This window comes from Zonotrichia albicollis, chromosome 1, assembly GCF_047830755.1.
Source record: "Zonotrichia albicollis isolate bZonAlb1 chromosome 1, bZonAlb1.hap1, whole genome shotgun sequence".
Classification (NCBI taxonomy): domain Eukaryota; kingdom Metazoa; phylum Chordata; class Aves; order Passeriformes; family Passerellidae; genus Zonotrichia; species Zonotrichia albicollis.
Genome location: NC_133819.1, coordinates 99,942,371 through 99,964,388, shown reverse-complemented (window position 1 = coordinate 99,964,388; position 22,018 = coordinate 99,942,371). Strand labels below are relative to the sequence as shown.

Here is a 22,018-nt window from a genome sequence, read left to right as displayed (position 1 = left end):
AATGCTTCGTATATAATTTTTTTATTTATATATGCATATATTCCTATGGATAAGTCTGTATCCTTTTAGGCTTAATGTAATAGCTTTTGTTGTATCCATTTGGTCAGATATATGTACGCCGACTTTATTGTCTCTCTATAAATCAAATCTATTTCACTCACCATATGTGGACCATTACTTAAATTATAAACTTTAATATTATGAAAGCATTATGTAAATAATAATTAAATGGGGAATTAAGATCCTTTGATATCCTGTTTCAGTTTCTGCTATTTGAGAGTTTTTTGAAGCACTGATGTTTTCTAATTATATTTATTAAGTTTTGCTCTTAGTGCTATATATCTAACTGCCTTTGCTGGCAAACTTCTTGTTGAGTGCTATGCATATTTCTGACAAATGTTATTATCTGTTTGCTGCAGGTAAGGTGTTTCATACTGATACAAGCAATTTCTCTGTATGCATGTTTTATCCTTCTCTAGATATCAGAGTTAAATGTTACTGTTCCTTGAACTCCATGTATGATACAGAAGGCTGATATGAGATCATGCATGTAGAATTTGTCTTTTCCCAAACAAATACAACAGCAAGAAAATTATTATTTTAAAATATGTCATTTTTTAAATGAACATTAATTCTCTCACTTTTTCTTTATAAGACACAGGTTTATCAGTTTTTCTGGTAGAAAAATTTTATGGGCTTTACTAATAGCTACTAGTTTTTTCATATAAATTCTATTTTTTTTTTTTTTTTTGTAATCTGGATCAAGGGGAAATATCTTCTTTTCCAGAGTGAAAAATCACATAAACTCCTCAACTTCTACTCCTTAGAGAGCATATATTAGATCTGACTTTCAAGCTTAAATTGTGCACTGTCTTTTCAAACAAGTGTTACCCTCATCTGACAGGGTGACCCCCTATAATTAAGAATGATTGTTAAAATAACCAGATTTCCAATGCAGATTTTGAAAGCAAAGCTAGGTGTGTAATGAAAATACCTGTTAGAAAAAATGAAGTAGGAAAATCATGTGAATTGAAGACTAAGACTACCCACAGCACAATTTCTTCCCAGTGTTACGATAATAAAAAACCTGCATCAGGACATATGAAGTCAAAATCAAACAGAAACTTTTTATTTTGGCTTAATTGATAAAAAAAAATATAATTTTCTACTCACAGCAATGAGTAGAAGAAGCTGCAATAAGCTATTAAGTGATTTGTATATTTTTTTTTAGGTTTAGACATCTGAATGCTAATTATTATTAGTATTACATATGCAAAGCGTTTTTTTCCCTTTTTTTTAATACAGTAAAACAAAACTCACAATACTCTGTGAGTTTTGTCTGAATCTTTATGAGTCAGACTGAAACAGAAACAATCTTTTGTCTGGTATTTCACCAGTTCTTAAACTCTCTTTTTACCAGGTTACAGAAAAAGACACCTGTAGGAATATCTCTTCAAACTATCCGTACAGAAAAGCAGTCTGTGTGACTATGCTTCCTTTCACTGTAAGGAATCCTCAAGCAAATAAGTCTTCCTTATATTCCCTTGGGCAGGTCATGAACAGCTGAACATTTATTTATCATCTGTCACCCTACCTGCACTCTTCAGTTCAGCCAATAACATCATGAATTCTAGCTACTAATCAAATTTTGAAAGATAAAGATAGTGGAAGATTCTATTGGGAAAACCATGCTACAATTTAATAGATTTCATTATCAGAAACTCTAACTTATAACTTATCCTTTATTAATTTCATGTTACTCTTGATTGTGATCTCTTATATGATTTTTTTTTTGATTTTTACTTCCTTCAAATAACAAGACAATTCTAAAAAATCTTTTTCTACTCATTTTTCAGCAAACTTAAAGAAAGTGTGAAGTTAAAGTGTGAAGTAATTTAAGTAGTTCTTTTCTCACATGTGAAAATTGACAAGGCTGGGTTAGATTGAATACCAGGAAACTAATAAGATGTGGTTCAGTATATATTCCAGCTGGGAATATATTCTTGTTTCAGAGGAAAACATTCCCTTTGGCTGTTATGTGAACATGATCTAAGGATTTTTCAGCTAAAAATCATTTAAGATTCATTGCAGGCCATTATTCTTTTTCACATAAAAATTACTGACAGTGGCCTACATGAGGTTAAATAAACTATGTTAGTGGTATGCACTACTTACAAAAATTATTTGTTGTTAAAATAGCTCACAGTAAAGGCAGAAAATGATAAACATGATGCTTTAGTGTTGAAGGCTATTTTCCCACATAAATGGACAAAATCTCTGGATTGAGAAAGGATCAGACACTGTTATCCTTTTTGTACTAAATACAACCTGAAAGCACAGAGAATTCTCTTAAAGCTACTGGGGCCATCTGTGGACTAAGGATTTGTTTAGGGTATAACCCACATAAATCTATAGACCTAATCCTAAACATGTAGTTTTCACTGTTGTCAACAACTAGTAGTGTATAGTCTTTCTCTCTCCATGAAACAAATCATTAATATGTAAAATATTTTCTCAAATAAAAGCAATTTTTATTTGTCTGTTTGAAAGCCATTGGTGTAAAAGGTTGAAGTCATTAATACAATGTTTTAACTTGTATTAATGACTAAGTAATGAGCTAACAAAGCTTGTTTGTAGCTGCTCATTCACACTGGCATCCTACCATGAGACTGGGAAGAATCTTTTTTCTTTCTTATGAAAACAGGTGCTGCTTCATCTGCCTCTGGTCAGATGGCACCCTGTCCCTTACCCCCCTACCCACCCAATTTTTCAGCTAGGAATATAATGACTAATATTTCTGTTATTACCAGACCTCACACTAGAAATCTCTCCTGATTTTCAAACACCTCCATGTTTTATTTTTAGGTAACAGGAGTTTAAACTGCAGTACATACCTTGGTTTCCTTCAGTGAAGAGCAACTGTAGTAAACATTGCAAAATTTGTTTGTTGGGGCTGGTTTATTTGTTTGCTTCTTCCTTGCATGAGCTTTCCTGAATCTGTAATTCAGTTTCACTTACCTAAAATTTTACTTATAAAAAGAAGGAAAAAACAAAAAGGGAAAATAGAAAGAAATATGTTGCATAATTTGGTTTATCACGATGCCAGATTTTAGGAGATTGAATCAGTTGATTGCAGGATATTATTTCTGTAAGATGAGTACTCATTGAAAGAGAGGTGAGTAAAATACAGGTGGGTTGTTTTTTTCAGACAGACCATTTTGAAAACATTTGATGACCTCAGTTGCAAAGTTGCTGCTGGGTAGTAGTTTCAGTAAAGAATTGTTCTGGGATAGCTATATATTTGCTATGGAGTGGTTGGAAAAAAATACAATGTGAAATGAATTTTGAAATCTTACTAGAGTCTTGCAGAATGATTCAGGATCATTTTCAAAGTGGATTAGCATTTAAAGCATTTTATTATCTTATTATCTAATGTCATACATAAAGTTTTATAACCATCAGTTTAGCATTTTAAAGATTCTTAATATTGTTATAATAAAACTGACTACTGCAGATAATTTTATATTCCATAATAAAAAAATAAATCTGTGCTGGTAAATCAGTCATCCTTTAAACTCTTAATAAAAGGAAAAAATGCCTGTATTTGGACAGCATTTTGTTTTAAGTGCAGTAATATATAATGTGGTCGATTGCAGTATTTAAGTTAAATATTGATTCTCTTTCCTATCTTCTTTGTTAAATTAAGTATTGGTTTACACATTTTTCCAATAGCTTCATTAAAACTAAAATGGCAGCAAATACTTGCCGATGTCGTAACGTGCTTTAAATTTTCTCACAGGAAAAGACATTTGTTTTAGTTTTATCATCCTAAGAACAATAAATAGATGATCTTGTAAGCACTTTTGACAATGGTATTAGAATATCTAGGGTCTACTTTTTCACAGAATTATATTTATATAATGAAGCATTATACAAACATGCGTGTTTAACTTTGGTTAATGTATGTGTTACACTGCAACAATATATGTTTGTCAGCTTTGGAAACTGTTTAAAGCTTATGGATGACAGAATGTTTACAACATCCATTTATGGCTTCTGCTCCTCCTTTTATACTGGCAAGATCCAGATTTTCAGTATCCAGAGGAGGATCTAGATATCCAAAGAGGCAAGGTTTGCATGTAAACCCTTGGATTACGACAAGGTTTTCCAACTATAACCACCATCCCCTCATGTGGTAACACCCCTGGTGTATTTTATCCTTTCCAGAAGTTTCCACATCCAAAACTTTCCATATTAAATCCCTTGGGCTCTTAGTTCTCCTGTTTAATGTGAGATGACCTCCTTTTTAAAAATCCACAGTTGCATTTGGTTGCTGAGACTTAGGAAAACAAAAGAACAGTTCAAAAAGTGCCTAATCCCCCACAGTTCTGTGGGAAGCATACATGCCTGCAAGCTGCTTAAAGTGAGGTCCCCAGTCTGCAAGGTAGTCATAGCTCTGATCCATGTCTGAGGTGCTTGAACCCAACGAGCTGAGGGATCCTGCCAAGGAGCCAGTCCCCTCAAACGCGTACGTCTGAAGCGAGTCATAGGGAGGAACGCTAGGATCCGTATTTGCTTCTTCCAGCTTTTCTGAAATGAATTGCCTGAAGATTGCGCTGTCTGGGCCAACCTGCAGAGACTGCCTGTAGAGGCTCTGGATTTCAGAGGCCACCTTCTTCCGAGGTTTGTGTGTTCGCATGACAGTGCGTGTCCTCAGTGCTGAAATATCAAAGGCTTCTGTGTCCTCCTCGCCCCCTCCTTCATCGTCATAACTGACAATGTTCTCTCTGAAATCTTCCATCTTCTCTGAAAAGGGAGGCTTCTTGTGCTGCTGCTGCTGCTGCTGCCTTATGGCTACAATTGCCAAAAAGAACACTGACAAAATAAAAAGAAAAGAGAAGGGGCAAGAGCAAAAATTAAGCAGAACTAGATGCTATGAATATGTTTGGAAAGATTTAAAATATCGCTTCTTATCTTAGTATCAAGGCTGTTGAATAGAGAAGCTATCTTAACAAATTTATAGAGCTGTAATTTTTATGCATTTTATGGTTTTGAGATGAGCAATGGGTGTGCTGGAAAATGGCTACAAAGGGACTTATAAAAAAGGCGAATTAAATGGAGCAGTTCTTTTGGTAGATGCAAATTTGAAACTGATAGAAACACAGGTTATGCTTTTTGAAAGTACTTTTTTATCACATAATATGTCAATTTCACATTCAGAATTTAAATTCTTAATCTCTATCCGTCTCTCTGATAAAAGCCCCATCAAGATCAAATAAAAAATGAGACAATGAGCAAGATATACTCCTCACCTGGTTGAATCATTCAGTTCAACAAACTGTGCTGAATGGTGTTCAACTATTTCTGTTGTGCTGATTTTAAAATTTGAAGACTCACTAAATTTTGTGTCATTTTACCATCAAGCCTATGAATCTGATGATCTGATTTCTTTAATATATGAAAAGTTTCTTACATTTTTTGTTAAAGCATTATTTTTTAATCCCACATAATTTCATTTAAACTGAACAATCCCTTTGAATTGGTCTATGACTTTCAAAGAGATTAATTCTTTCAGTTTTAACAATATCTTGCTGCAGATCTACTTAACAAATATTTTGTGGACTGTAGTGCTTTTACTCAGAACATGAAATGATACAACTACGAAGAATTACAGCATTTTTCTTAAGAATACAAGGAACCTGAAGCAGTTCTGTTTTCTACCTATTTACAGCTCAGATTTAAATAAGACAACTCTGGAAGTGCAAGGCAAGCCTAGAAAAAACAAATTCATTGTATATTCCCATGTCTTCACTTGGAAACCAGGGCCTGGATGTAGGGAATATGATGCATCATCCCTGGGGTTTTCCATGAAGTTAAGAAACGGCTGGTGTCTAGAATGGCCAGCCTTGAGTAGTTGGTTTGGTTTTGAGTGCTGTTTGCCAGCTGTGCACAACCCTTTACAGAGGTACTAGAAAAACTCCTGCGCATTTGAACCCTTCTCAATCCCAGTTCTCATATCGAGAAATTCCCAAATGTATTGGAGGGTAAGTTGGTGTCTCCTGAGAGGAAAAAGGAGATGTCCAGCATTTGGAGAAAAGGCTGTCTAGAGATGAAACCTTAATTGGGAAAGAAACTCCCTGTGTCTGTAACTTTCTGGCTGATGTCAGATTCCCTGTTTCTTTTATTATTCATAATTGATCTCAGTTCTACATTTGCCATTCCTAAGGAAGAATAAGTAGAGTACTAGAGTACTACTTCTTTTAATATATTCATACACTAGCAAATTTTCTTGCATAATGCTGTCTTCAGCTTTACCTGTGATCAATACAGGCTTTGGGCTCTGAAATCTTCGTTATTGCACTGCCAGGAGAGTAAAGAGGACCATGACTCAACTACACCTAACTTTTAGGAAATTATGTTAGAATTCAAATTTTACTGAAAACTGGGGAAAAGAAGGGATAAATTATAGTTAAGAAAACAGGAAAGAAATTTAACATTTGCCTTATTTCAATTTTTACCAATGGCCCAGTACTTACAGTCTTTGAGTCAAGGGTCCATCTTTGTTACTTAACCAGCCCTTCTGTAAACGGAAGCAAAGTCATTTTTCTCACTTGTACTTACCTAGGAATATTAATATGCAAGCCAAAGCAGCAACTAAACCCTCTGTGCTGAGACCCAAGGAATACATGAAAGTTCCATAACGGCAGTAGAAGGTGGTAACTTCCGTGTCACAGTCGCAGACAGTGACAGTGAGAGTATTTGTGCTCGTCAGCGGTGGGGTTCCATTATCCTGAATTAAGATTGGCAAGTAGAAAAAAAACTGCTCTTGCCTGCTGAAGCCACTTTTTGCTGTGAAAATTCCAGCTGTGTTATCTAGAAGATAAATTATTATGGTGATATGCATTTATGTGTCTTGTAACCGCAAGAATAATATTTAGTGCTGACCTATTTAAAAGCAATTGTACTCTGCAAAGCTACACATTAGCAAAAGTTAAAAACATAAAAGCAGGCACTGACATTTGGTGCATATTTTGTCAATTGTGAATAAATTGTATTTAGTTTTGATATATGTACTCCAGGGACAATAATAAGATTTGAGCAAGGAGCTCTGGTTTTAATGTTCAGAGCTAAAGAAGTTAACATCTTTTTCAGTACCTAGCACCTGCTCAGACTAATTAATTGGTTCTTAAAATGGTTCCGTGTATCCAGCTGCTACCAAGCCAGAAGTTCACAGATAAAATACAGACAGTTTGTCAATCAAAAAGGTTAAAAAGTGTTTCTAGCAGCACATAGTGAAAACAGGTGGCAAGGGAAAGAAGAAAAAGCAAGAAAAAAGTCCACTAAAATGGTCTTTTATTTATTTCCCTGGCACAAAAACTGGAGCTACCTGGACTTCTACTGCCTAAAATAGCAAAACTATTTAGATGCTTTCACTTTGCTTTGTATTTAAGTATGAGTGTTTAGAAACCTGTTTTGTAAAAAACACAGTAAACAGCTTAAATTCAGGTCCTGCTGCATATCAGTTAGAGTAAGTAACTTAGATTGCTGCAAAACAAAATAGTCCTGTCTACATACATGTATAATGAAAAGAAGAAAAAAGAATCTAGAAGTATTTCCATGTCAGAATTTTTTCTCATGGCAGAGTGAAAGACTGCACGTGTGTATATGTAGTAGGGAAAAACTTGTATTGTAGATGTATTTGCACAATACATCTATACAAACAGTCTCCTGAATTTAACTCCCTAACATGTAAGTTGTTCTAGGTTTCTATCATAGTTCAGAAAGTAACTCTGAGATAAAATACTGAAGATCTACAGTCTTTTTTTCTCTTCCTTAGGGCTATCACAATTCAACCAGCCATTTCTGTTGGATGTGGCAGAAAGAGGCAGGATGATATCTTATTGCATCATATTTCAAAAAGTTTTGTTTTCCCCATTAGTAGCCATCAAAAGGAACTGAATGGGTTGTTTTGTGTGAGGGTCTGCTTGGGTTTTGGGCAGAAAGAGGAAAGGTGGGAAAGGCTCATGGCTTGTGCACAATTTGACCTTAATATAATGACTTATCTCTTCCTGGAAGGGAGTGAGAGATGAAGATGGGAACTGAAATTCTTATTGATACTTTGACTAACTTTGAAGATAATTGAGAAGTCGTTTGCCATTTAATGTATTTGGAGCTCCCCAAAACTCGTTTCCATTGATTTGTTCCCTTGGCCAGAGCATTCAAATAATTACCATGGTCAATAAGAACGATGTGTACTTTAGCTTAGTCCAACAAAGCTTTATTTTGTAGTCTCAGCAGACTCACATTCCATTCCTAGTTGTCTGTGTTTATAATGTTGGTCTTGCTGAATTAATGAAATAATCTTCTTATATCAATATTCTCTTTCTAATGGTCTATTTCTCAGGCAAATAATTTTAACAAGAAAGTTGGAAATGACCACCATATTCAGCATTAAGAAAATAATTTTTAAGAAATACCAGTGTATTTTTCATCTCAGCTGTTTTGTCTTTCCCTGAAATAAAACTGCCTTTTGTTGTTTACATTAGTCACTTGAAAAGGAAAATACACTCTTTGATACTATTAGGTTATTGTTTTGAAGTGGACCTCAGAACATATTTAATTTTTATGACAAAAATTTGTATTTAAATGGAAAATTTTAAGAAATTAAGAACCTGTTGGAAGCATGCACCTTCCATAGGAGGGTCTTAAAAAGCCGCATGACTGACACTACCTTGATTGTCTTTGACAGTAAAATGTGAGCTGTTTGAGTCCTCCTGAGCCAATGAGAAATAAAAATGGTGACCTTCTGCTGAGTCATCTTGATCCACTGCACTGATGCTTTGAATTAACTGGAAAAATAAGAGAACAAAGTTGTTTAAGAGTAAAAGATTTTTCTTGTCCTTTAAAGCAATAGAAAGGATATAGCAGGTATGTTAAAATTAAACTATTGATGTTGAGGATATGATCCACGAATCTGTATTTAGTGCATAATATGCAAATATTCACCAAACACCCAAATAGGCTTATTGAGACATATTCTGCAAGTACTCTGCATTAGGTTTTCATCCATTTGAGACAGGTAGGCATTAAAACCTTGAGAAAATGTAAAATGCTTTCCAGATCTAATGACCAGGAGCAAATAAAGTCTCCATAAATCGTAAAAAATATATGTATAGAATGTTTTGTTCTTTTTTTTTTTTTTTATCCAAGTGAAGAGTATATCATTCTGCATTTGAAGAAATCTTTCTATGCAAAACCCATTCCTTTTGAGTCCACAAATACATGGACATCATTCAACTGGTATATTGTGTCTCCAGTAAGTTACATGCATTGACAAGTTCACATGCTGGATTGTTGATTCTGGATATTATAACAGATTGATTATGGAATTTTTGGGCTGCTTTTTCTCAAGAAAACAAAATAGCCTTCATTTAGAAATCTGTCAGACCAGACAGTCATTGCAAGATAAAATAAAAAATAACAGCGTTCAAAAGAATGTTTTTCATCTCTGTAAATAAACAACCACATAGTAAACATAATTAGCAGTATTTCTTTTAAAAAATCTATATTTGTTCTATTAATCAGTAAATATTTAATTATCAGCATATATTAGTGAACATCCTTGCTGATCAGGAGGAAAGCAAACTGCTGGAAGTTGACCAATTTTCAGAAAAGAGAGGGTCAAATTTGAACTTCAGCTTGATTTTATCAGTTATCTCATGCTCTGTACGTATTTGAACACAAGAACTTGAACCCTCAACTTTTCTCAAAGCACAGATCACCTGAATGATACAATCAGGGCTTTGAGTCAGTGGAAGTGGCTACTTCTGGTCTCCCTCTGTGCCTTTGACAACTCTTTTCTGGTTAGATCCTTTTTTAAAGATCTAGAACTTCATCACACATTCTTTTTCTTTTCAAGCAAGCCAAGTTTGATGAAATCATCACAGGAAAGTGCAAAATGTGGCTTACACACCAAAAGCTTTGTATTCTTAACACTGTTCCCTCTTCATATGTGAAAGTTTTTTTCAAATCTATATTTTCTCTCTATTGAAACATGAGGTTTATAGTTTGAAACTTGAGGTTTATAGTTTGTGTTTGTTGGGGTTTTTTTGGGGTTTTTTTATTGCCATTAATGAGAGGAATAACTTTTCAGTGATGTCATGGTGTACAAGGGAGAGGGATTCTCGAGGGATTTTTTTTTTCTTTCCTCAGAACTAACAAAATAGCTGAGGTGATGCAAATACAGGCAGAAAAATGCAGGTCAAGAAATCAGTGAGGATAAACTGACAGCTAACATTTCCTTGACTACCACAGGCGTCATTTTTATAAGAAAATGTAATTCCCAGAATATGCTCAACACAAACAGAAATAAGGTACAAGTCTAAACTGCAAAGAAGGACACATTTTATAATATTTTGCCATCTACCTCAAAAAAAAATTAAAAGAGACCATACTGGCTTTTCTTGAAAATTTGCGGGCTACATTTCACAGATGAGGATAAGTCTTGGTATGAATGTACACCTGTCCTTAAAATTCAGGGTCTGTTAAGGTATACTAATTATGCAGAATAAAATAATTATCTACAAAGACATCTTGGCCACATTTACTTTGTTTTGTTTTAAACCAAACTGTTTTGGTTTTACTTCAATTACTTGGTAGAGAAAAATTACCTACCTACAAACTAAAAAAATTTATTAATTATTTTCATAAATTGAAAATAAATGAATGATTTTCATTCAACCAGGTATTACCAATATCTTTTGAAAACATATTTTTAAGAATATATAATGTGTGAAGATCATAAAATTAAAGCAGTTGTGCATTAGATACTGTTTTGCTATCTCATTATTGACTTCCAAATTGTACATATGGGATGTATTTAGCTCTGCACATTTAATCTGTATCTGATTCAATCAATAAAATTCTAAGGAGAATGTGGCTAACTGAAAAAAACCCAGTCTAACTTCCCTTGCTTTGATCTGCGCTGTCCCATTCTGCACAAGATTCCTGTGGTTGTTCTAGTTATATAGACACATATAGATACATATATAGATATATGCCTTTAAGGATTCACCTTAGCATCAGGGGAAGATTTGGAATGTAAGCACAGGGCAAATCCTTATTGTTTACTTCTTGCTGTAGCTCTTCTATTAAGATTCAACAAAGCCCACGTTAGTCTACAAAATATGCAGAGAGCAATAAATGCCTCTGATTTTACTGACTGGGAAGGAAAAATCACTCAGAGTGAAATAAATTCCTTCTTTTATTTCCGATTTCCTAGGTTTCTGTACATCTGACCTAGGAGATCCTAGCTTGGTACCAGGGGAACAGGCATCACATTCTCAAAAACTGCAATTACTGCTTGCCTGTTAAGGCTTACGCAACTCCTATATTTTAGCGTATAAATAAAGAAATTATAGTGGATGAATTGCTGCTTTTGCAAGGTTATGTCAGTTGTTGTGTTGACATGGCTGAAATTTATTTGCTTTAAAAATTTTTATTTCAAGTCTCATGAATATAGAAGCTTTAAAGGTCCAGAGGTTCATTTTAAAAATGGATATTTCTTTAAAACAGAGATTAACTCACATGATTCTTTTTGAAAAACTAATTTAAATTTCTGATGGCTTTTGAGAACTTAAAGAATGCAGTGAAATATCTCAGTGCACTAGCAGAGAAGAAAGCTTTCACAGGATAAGCAACCAGAAGCACAGATGGGAAACAGGAAGATGCTCGTTTTAGGCCTAAATGGAGGTGAAGGTTTAAAATCTGAACATTGGACAAAATTCCCCTGTGAAGACTTGTGGTAACTATAAATGGCAACAATAGGGGAATATAAGGCATGGTAAATCAGTTGTGAGTGATCTATCTGAACAAAAATTCCCACCCTGGCAAACTGAAAGAGGAAGAAATTCCTTATACACATGCCAGCCCAGGTTGTCAGAATGTCATCTTGTAAATAAATTATTTTATTTGATTGTATTTATTCATCTTGGAAATAAATACTTGTGGATTATGGAATAGTTGACTGCCAGGTAAGCTTGATAAAACTTAATTGGAAATTTATTTCCTGAACTCCAATTGGTCTTTATTGGAATTATGGAGAGGTCCAAAAGGAAAGGTCAAATCTTCTTTGTTGCAGTCCTTTCTGCTTCTATTGGCTTTCAACCAAGATACATTTAAGGCATAAATTATCTATCTGAACAACAGTACTCCTAATTTTGATGCTAGAGAACTCTGAATGTAGAATTTTGAGTCCTTTATGTGTTAGTCTTACCAATTCCATTCGAGAAATGGAGGGAAGTACAAACATTTACCACCTCTCTCTTTCCACTTCAGTTTCTTTGTTTTGTTTTCCACAAAACATCCTTCGATAGGAGTTCTGCTGTGGATTATAAGTTGAAGGAGACCTAATCACCCATTTTTTAGAGAGTACAGAACTGATTTTGTTTAAATTGGCAGAAGTCTTATAAGCAGTAAGATATTTCTCATTCTTATAAAATTTACTGATCATTAGAGTTCAGAGCAGGTAAAAGATTAAAGTGTTGATAACTAGTAAGCAGTACATATTCCAGGTAGACCTTTTACTTCAAGAGCCAGGTTCTCCTGTTGACTGCTTCTGTTTTGAAAAGCAAATTGGCACAGTATTCAAATGATTTATCTGGGTCTATGTTAAACGTTTCTGCTCAACTATAAATAAAATTGTGTACTTATCTGCAAAGACTTAACAATTACAAAGCCCATGCTGTGACACTGAGGTGCTTTTTTTATGTTTGCTCACATATACTAATAAAATTCTCCCACCTGTGCCATTCTGCTAAGAGAAAATGTCATTGAACCATGGTCCACATAAAACAGAAAAAGGAATTTTCCATGGGTCACTGTGGCTCCTGTTTCAAAACATCACGTGTTACACTCAGTGCATCTGCACGTATAGCTCAGTGTAAGAGTCTGTTTTATTATACATTGCTTTCACAGCTTCATCATGTTTTTACACTCTAAAGGATGCATTCATTGTTGAGGGTTTTTTAAAATTTTTTATTTTCTTATCATTACTGCTCAAACGCTTTTTGTAAATGTTGAAGAAAACATGCAATACGAAATAATAAACAGTCTTAACTCTCACTTTCATTTCTCTGCTAGGAAAAACAATTTTGCATCATGATTTGCTAGAAAGGATCTGTTTTAGCAAACTACTCATTTTTGGATTTAATAATATGCTCAGAGAATTTGTTTAAAGATTTCCTCTCTTTTCTTCTGTCAACATTTCATTATGTAGAGAAGTAATAGGAAATGAGTACTTTTCACTTACACTGTAACTGATTATTATTTTATTATGTGTGAAGTACTGAGTAAATAAATTTGTTTTTTTTCTTATCTGACTCAAAGTTCCTGCATACTCAATCGCATTTTTGAATCTCATAAAAATTGCTATGCAAGCTTTAATATCAAAATCACTTCATATGTGATCTCCAAATTAAAGGAACTCAGAATTACCAGAATAAATATGCATTAGAGATGACAGATTAATTCAGAATATAGGTAGTTCAGTATAGTTTATCTTCAGCTGAAATCAGCTTTCTCTTTGATAGGAAGAAAGATCAATATTCACAAAAGGGCTGAAATTACCATGCATAGGTACACTATGGATGGTCAGCTTGCTCACATATAATAAAAGTATTTTGATACAGTCTACATTAATCTTTCAAGCTGCATCATCCAGATGAGTTAATTTATTAATATTTTGGAAATTAGGCTTTTTTTTGAGTTTCATTCTTGATGAGATGTCTCTAATGCTACCTTTGGGGTGGATTTGGTCATCTTGGTGTTTTAACTGTTTGTAAAGCATATTTCCTTGGAAGTTCAAAGGTTTGTACTTTACACACCCCTACATGGTAAATATAAACAATTAATAGAACATTGTAGTCATCATTTACTGTGTTTACATGCAGTTATTAAGTCAAAAAGTCTAATCAAAAGGTAATCACAGGTTTGAATGCCTTAATAATACTGTTCTATTTTATCTGATGATAACTATAGCTGTAGTGGAACAGAAGACTATTTAACAGTGCAACTTTCATGTTCAATTCATTTGGAAAACAGCTCATAGAATAGTGGTGGTGCAGTGAAAGTGTTTTTCAACATTTTAAAGAAAACTTGAGTTGTGGTGTAGTATACAGCTGACTTCTGTATTATAGGACAGTACTAAACGATAACATTAAATGGATAGTGAAAATTCCATTCAAGACGTCTAATAAACATGATGAATGCATTCAGTATGATGCCAAAAACACCTATCTATCTTCTTTATACCCATTTTTATTGTCAAATTTGGATTATAGGCCCACAAACTGAAATCTAATCTTTTTGTTTGAATGACTTTTGGAGGCTAAGCTAAACATAGCTGTAATTCCCACAAAAACACCATGCAGGGGCTTGAAGGTCAGCACTTAGTCAATAAAAGCAGACCAAGAATTTTGATAGTCTTTCAGAAAATCCAAAACTTCAAAGCAAGCTCTCTCATCTAGACTGAAGTTAATAATAACTGTGTATGAGTCTGGATAATTAGAAAAACAATTACTTTTACTCATAGTGTATTTTATATTCTATATCACAAATCAGTATACTTTTAGACTATGTAAAAATTACTTAATTGTAACCTCACTCTACATTACTTTTATAGCTAACCAGGCTGACACCAAGATAAAGACTAGATTGAATTAAACAATTAAACATTCATTTATTAGTGGTATCTTCCTCCACAGTGCCTTTCCTTCATTTTCCCCTAAACACTATAAACTCATGCAGTGAGTAAACTCATGCAATGAGACACAGTTCAGATCAGGGTAAGAAGTGAATTGCAAAAGTGCAGAACATCTCTGAAAACATCTCTCAGCACAGTGATTCCAGCTAAAAGGATAGACAGGTGTGATAGTGTAGCTACACAATCTTTAATCTGAACTTAACATGTAAGCAGATTCCATAGCTGCCTGAAATTGATTGCAGAAATATTGTTAAGATAAAAAGGTATGTAATATCCTGGATAAGTCCTTTAATTGCTTAAGCTAATTCTTCTGAAATGTAAATTTTATTATTCATTGGACAACCAGGCCACCTATAAAATCACATTTGAATCTTGGTTTCTTGCTGAGAAAAAAAAAATCTGTGAGTAAAAAATAAAAAAAATAGTTAACACCAAAGAAGATACATCAGCTAACAATTCTGTTTTAATCTTAAACACTGAATAAAATATCATAAACTCTGACTGTGATAATTATGCATTTCAGTAGCATTTTTCTGTTGTTCTTCCTAAGATAATTTGTTAATGAGAAAATTATTTATCATTACTGCTGCAGTCTCAACAGGCTAAACTGAAGATGCCTGTGATTCTCAAAAACCTATAACAATGAAAATAAAAAATATTAACATTCTACTTCTCTGTAAGGTGAGAAAAATATCACATTCAACCCTCATTCATATATTGCAATGTGAAAGAATTATTCAGTTCACTATACTTAAAGAATTTATTAGTATTGTTAACACTGCTATTCTTTGCAGAACAGTTTTATCCAGTTATTCTCAAAATATTTAATATATATGTATGTAATTGATATTGAAAATAGCTATTGATAGTTTAGCATACAGATTTTATTTATCAGTAGGCGACTATGGAATACTAAAAACCTTGAGAAATTAATCACCTGGGTTTTTATCTTGGAGGCAAGTCTAAAACATGGATAACAAATATCCATGTTATAAGCATCCATATTTAATTAATGGTGTCTTGAAGCCAAGGAGCATGAAATGCAGTTGATTTAATGCCTGCACTTTTATCTGTCAAAGAGATACCCCAAGACCAATAGAAATGGCTTACTCCAAATACCTCCTAAACAGAGGTAGCCTTTGCAGACAGGAAGATTTCCAAATGCAGAACAAACAAAGTAGTTTCTGATAGAGAAATATATAAATGGATACAAAAGGCCATAAAGAGATCATTTGAGCAACTGGAGAAGTTTTCTTTAACCGCAGAGTAATTTAGGTCAAAATAAACCAAAATGGCATAAAAAGAGAGATTGTTTGACTGAAGAACCAACACAAAAAAACATTTGAGCAGAACCATCACATATGTCCTAAAGGTCTTTTTTTTAATGCCCAAATAATGCTTTAGAGTGGTGGAAGAACATATAGATGATTTTTCTCTTAAAGACCTTTTTTTGTTTGGTTGGGTATTTTTTGATGTTGTTGTTTATGTCATATATTTTTTTTTTAAATATCCAAACCAACCAACCAAAAAAAAAAATAAATAAAAAAGCCTACCCCAAAAAAAAAATTTTTTTTAACATCCTGGATTTTTTTTTACAGGAGGAAAATGGAAAGACAGCAGTGTAACTGGGAATTGGGGTAGCTGACTGATGATACACCATTCATGTGGATATCAAGCAGGAAATGGAAAATAACCTCCTGGGAAGGATGTTAAATATAACAATAAATTAAGCTGCCAGCTAGGGAAGGTGTAGTGAGGGCAATGTCTTAAACATTTTAAGACTTGCGCTGAACTAGTCGGGATTTGAATTCAGTTCACAGTAAAATATTTCTACCTGAAGGACACAATGTATCTGGTTTGAAATTGGTCTAGGTCTGGTTCTTATGTTGTTGCTGAAGTTACCAGCCACAGGTTTTTCAACTGTGACCCTAACATGAAACAAATTTGTGTCCTATATTTTTTCAGAAGTTTTTGCCTGTACTTTATTACTTTTTTTAAAACACAAACAAGACATACAGATTTTCTTTTAAAGGGGGAAAAAATACACACCATCGTACAGAAATTTAAATTTTGTATTATGCATATATCAACAGAACTAACTTTGGAAATAGAAAAAATGCAGTCTGTACTCACAGAACTGAAAGAATCAATGCTAAACATCTCAGAACAAATCTTCACTGTAGTGAGAAAAATGATGGGTAACTACTTCATGCTCACCTGTCCAGAAACTGCATTTTCACAAACAAATGTTTCATAATTTTTAGGAAATTCTGGTGCATTATCATTAACATCAAGAACTTGAACATACACATTTGCTTCCGAAATTTTTTCAGGATTTCCTAATGGTTGAAAAAAGACAGAAATAAAAAAAAAAGTTATGAATAATCTTCTACATATTTTAAAGTAATATAAAGATTAGAAAATTTTGGATTTGTTCATGCTTTTCTTTACTCAATCAGAAACTGATTTAAATGTAAAAAAAATAAAACATGATCAGTAAAAAATAAATAATTTCTTGTTGATTTAGAAAAATTTACTGTACAAGCCATATCTAAGGTTATGTGGTGGGAAAGTGACAACTCTTCTAAGGGTATCTGGTGCTTTTCCAGTTAAATAGGAGTTAATAAGACAAAGAGGAAGCCATGAACAATATACTGGATCAAAAACCTGTGGGACAAGTGATAAAGAGAGGGGAGGATGAGGACATAACCTGGTCAGGTATACTAATTGATGTGGGCACCTGAAGTGGTGTGAGAGTGTTTTTTCCATCAGATCAGTGGTCTTGACAATTGAGAAACCAGGGGAGAAAAAGGGGAAAACAGAAGCAAAACCAAGAGACAGACCTGACAAGATAAACACAGAGACTATGATAAGGAACAAACCTAATGATAATTGATGGGTTATCCAGAAAACACAGGACAACAATTCTGGCTAGATCAACTTGGACTTTGTAACTGGCAAGACTTTAAATGAGAGGTACCCCAGATCTGGCAAAATAGGGACGCAGTGGAGATTTATGGACCCACGGGATACATGCAGAGAGGAACAAAGTTCAGCTAGAAAAGGGAATAGAAGGGGCTGGTTGTGTGCAGAACAGGGCCAGCCAGTGCATTTTTCTGGCTTAGCCTTGCACCTGATCACCAGTCTGTTCTCTCAACTTACATCCTCTTAATAAACATTTTCTTAGCCATGTTTCTGCATAATCTCACTCTTTCTCTCTGCATATGTATGTGTGCTGCAAGGATTAAGTGGCAGCTCCTGGTGTGACCTGCATATGTGTGAATGAAAATTGATTCCAGATACTGGAGCAGGATGGGAATCTGTGATGCCAGCTACTGACTCAGGAGCACAGGGGACAATTGTCTGTGCCCTCCTCAGACTTGGTGTGCATGAGGTTCGTGTATGTTTTTACTGACAAAATTTAAACTGGATTCAACAATTGTTAGGGATCCTTGGGTCCAGGAGAAGTGCTTGGGAGGTTCACACTTAGGGAGGACTTGCAAATCGGAGTGCGAGTTCTGTGGGTTTCAAGTAAGCATCAGGTGTGCACTGGCTGGTGAGTTGGAGACCTGTGAATTAGATAAGAGGATTTGGGATTCAGGAAGGGGCGTTGGGCAAACAGATACTGAAGGGATCCATGAGTATGTGTGTGCTTGTGAATCTGGAGAGTGCTGTGCATGTGTGTATGTGTCTGCATTAGTGATCTTCTGCCTTCCCAGAAGAAGAGGGGAGTGGGCTGCCTGTGCTTGTAGACAGGGTTAGTCCTGTATGTAGGTGCTGCTGAAAGCAAAGCCTTGTCTGTGTCAATCCGAGTGACTGACTGCTACTGGCTGAGCCTGCAAACAGGTCAGCAGCATTCCTGACCTGGGTCTGCTGCTCCACAGCAGCTGAACATGAGCCAACTTGTGCCCATCTGGACAAGGATTGGCTGAGGGAGATGGAGTTGATAGTCTGGAGAAGAGGAGGCTCAGGGGCGACCTTATCACTCTCAGCAATTGCCCAAAAGGAGGTTGCAAGGAGCTGGGGGGCTGGTCTATTTTCCCAAGTAAGAAGTGATGAGCGGCCTCAAGATGCACCACTGGAAGATTAGATTTGATATTAGGAAAATGTTCTTCTTGGAAAAGCTTGTCTAGCATTTCAATAGGATGCCCTGGGAAGTGGTTGAGTCACCATCCTTGAAGGTATCTATAGTGCCAGATACAGACTAGGCAGCAGGCGCATGGTTGAGTGGTGGGCTTAGCAGTGCTTAGGTTCATGGTTGGATTCAATGACCTTATCAGTTTTTTCCAAACCAAACTACTCCTTCACTCTTTGATTCTATATTGGATACCTCTTGGAAGTCCTTTACCTTTCAGGACATGGAATCCTGCCTTACACAGCATAGCTTTAAGAAATATCTGCTAATCCTTAATGTAATTTATTATTTTTATAGGCACAAAGTTGCTCTGAAATAACAATGCTCACATTAACATGGATGTGTTGTTGGGTAATTAAGATGTTTTTCAGCAATTAAAGTAATCTTAAGATATTCCAGGAATACTGAACATTTGTCAGCCTAAATGTCTGTCAATGCATCAGGCACCTATATCTAAACCAGGACTGCCTCAATAATTATAGTTAAAATATGTCTCATGTTCAGTGCTAGTGTCACTGCATCTGATCTTTTCAGAAGTTCTTAAGGCATTGATTTAAATTAATTAAATAGATCTTTAAGAAAAAAGCTAAATTTACTTCTCTCTGCCTCTTTTCCAGCTACATCAGTTTGGTTGGTTCTTACATTACTTTTTTAATGCATAATACACTAGGTGCTTGGACCAAACATTTGTTTTCTTGGATGTTATGGAATCTATGCTGATACCTTTGAGTCTTTTGCTCAAGGAAATAGCAGGAAAAGCAAGTACCACAGAGATAAAGGCATAGATACTCAGCAGTTTCACATTTCTGTTCCTCCTGTGAAGTCATTACAGCTGTGCTAATTTACCAAACGTTGTGATCTGTCAGACTCATTTCAAAAATATTTCTTTGTGGGATGAAATTTCTCCTGTTGAATCAAACGTCCATATAATACAATAGGCAATGAAATAGTGCTCGGCTTCGTTTAGATAAACATAAGAAGTATCATACATTCTTTTTAAAAATAATATAAAGAGTGTAGGAGTTACCTTAATTCTTTTATTGAAGTCACAATTGGATGTATAGGGCAGAGATTTGACTACATTGTCTTTCAAAGGAGAGCTTTTTAATCTTTAACAGAAGGCAGGGAATGCCTTTGGTGGCTTCAGTTGTATAGAAAATAATACAGGAAGGACCCAGCTAGTTTTGCCTATTCTTACCTTCCTTGTTTGTAGCATTCATGGGTACTATATTGGCTTTAAAGACTATCCTTAGTTTACACAAAACATTTAGCTAGCACGTTGTTGGAATCACATCTGTATTCTTTTAAAGAAAGGTTTTAGGTTTTTTGTTGGTTTTTTGTTGGTTTTGGTTTTTTTTTGGGGGGGGGTGTGGGCAGGAGTGATTTTGTAATAGCCTTGTTTCTAATTCTTTAATGTATTTGGGTTGTAGCACCATGGCTGCCTTGATGGGATTTTTTTTCCTTAGTATAGGGTTAAATGACAAGGAAAATCATTTCTCTCATTTCTGTATCAATGGAAGTTTTTAACAATATGAAAATTTTTATTTTTTCTGAAATCACAGCTGTTTTGTTTTGGGAGGGAGCAACATATTGCAAAGACACTCTTGAAATCAGTGTCTGGTTAATATTTAATTATAGTTATTACAGTTTTGGTGAAGCAGAGTTACTCCATTATTTGCATTTTGAAAAGAAGTTTGAAAAAAGCTAATGCACCCATATCGTACAATATCTAAATATCTCCCAATTAGCAGAAATTTTTTGTTACAATCTCTACAAGAGAGATCAGGACTTGAAAAACAAGGACAAAGACAAGAGAATGCCAAGTGCAGCAAGCTGGATCAGTGTGAAAATTAAGATAACACCTCAATTGCTAGGGACCTGTATTATTAACTTGAAAATAAAAGCAATGACCATCTCTATATACAAAACACAATTCTGTATTTGCAGGGGATTAAAGAAAGCTTACATTGACATGAGACAAGTGAAGATAAACCTGTAATGATAACAATAATACTTGCACTACTACCAACAATAAATGCTATCTTCATAATTCATGTTTTTATAGCATGACTATCATTTATGCTAAGGTAAATTTCTTTACTTCCTAAAAGAAATGAACCTAAATAGTTTTTTAAAAAAGGACTACTCCAAAAAGTTAAAAGCTTATCAACAAAAATATATATGTGACCAAAGCAGGGTGACATTCAATTTCAAATTTATATTATCCATACTGAAATTATCACAGAACTTCAGTCCTGTATCCAGGTCTGGAGACCCCCATGAAAGGACACCAGCAAGACTCAGTGATAAAATGACATTTGTCTGTTGTGAGTTAATTTTGTTGGGATTGACAGTATTAAGTAAAACTGATCACAGAATCGTTGATAATTGAGGTTGAAAAAGACTTCTAGTTAATTAAGTCAAAATGTCAACCTAACTCTGCCACGTTCAGCACTAAACCATGACCCCAGGTTGAGGTATCCCATGAATTCTCCCCCCTTGGTCAATCCTCAAGCCCTCAGCCCTGGAAACACTAACTACTTATCATAGAGTAATCCCTCCCAAAGAGAAAAACAATAGAGTCATCCCTCCCAAAGAGAAAAACAGTCTCCCCCATGGTGTCTCAACTTCCCTGGTTTTCTCCTTCCCCTGTCATTGGCTTGGTACCCCTGGTGGCCACCCCTCTACCCCTGGTTGCCAGGCCCCTCTGCCCACCCCTTAGTTACGCCCCCCACCCTTCCCCTTTATAAGCTGCATGATCCACATGGTTGATCCTCTTTTCCTGGGTTTGTCCTTTGGTAGCAGTGTTACTCTGCTGGAATAAAACCTTGCAAAAGAGCCTTTCTTGCCTCTATCGCTGAGCCAGCTGTGCTTAGTGTTGAGTGGAGGTTAGACTGCACTGCCTGAGTGTTAACTCAGCTTGCCTTTCGGCAGGAGAGGCTTGCTGGGGACAAGAGATCGGCAGCAGCGCCCAGCACTTTAACACCCACATTTTTACCAGGTATCACATTCACAGGTTTTTTGAACACTTCCCAGGAAGGTGACGCATTTACTTCCCTGGGAAACTTATTCTAATGCTAGACAACCCTATTGCAGAAAAAAAAAAATCACTAGTATCTAAT

General features: G+C 35.0%; 1 protein-coding gene across 8 annotated transcripts in view; it reads right to left on the bottom strand.

The window, feature by feature from the left end:
• Positions 1-705: 705 nt before the first annotated feature.
• Positions 706-22,018, bottom strand: part of CDH19 (cadherin 19) — a 114,607-nt gene continuing 93,294 nt past the window's right edge. For all 8 annotated transcript variants that reach the window (XM_074548001.1, XM_074548012.1, XM_074547991.1 and 5 more), the window contains 4 exons: positions 16,979-17,100; positions 8,732-8,849; positions 6,622-6,873; positions 706-4,875 (listed from right to left, as the gene is read on the bottom strand). In XM_074548001.1, the coding sequence (XP_074404102.1) occupies positions 4,373-4,875; positions 6,622-6,873; positions 8,732-8,849; positions 16,979-17,100 (995 nt within the window). In that variant the 3' untranslated portion in view covers positions 706-4,372. The remainder of the gene's footprint in view (positions 4,876-6,621; positions 6,874-8,731; positions 8,850-16,978; positions 17,101-22,018) is intronic.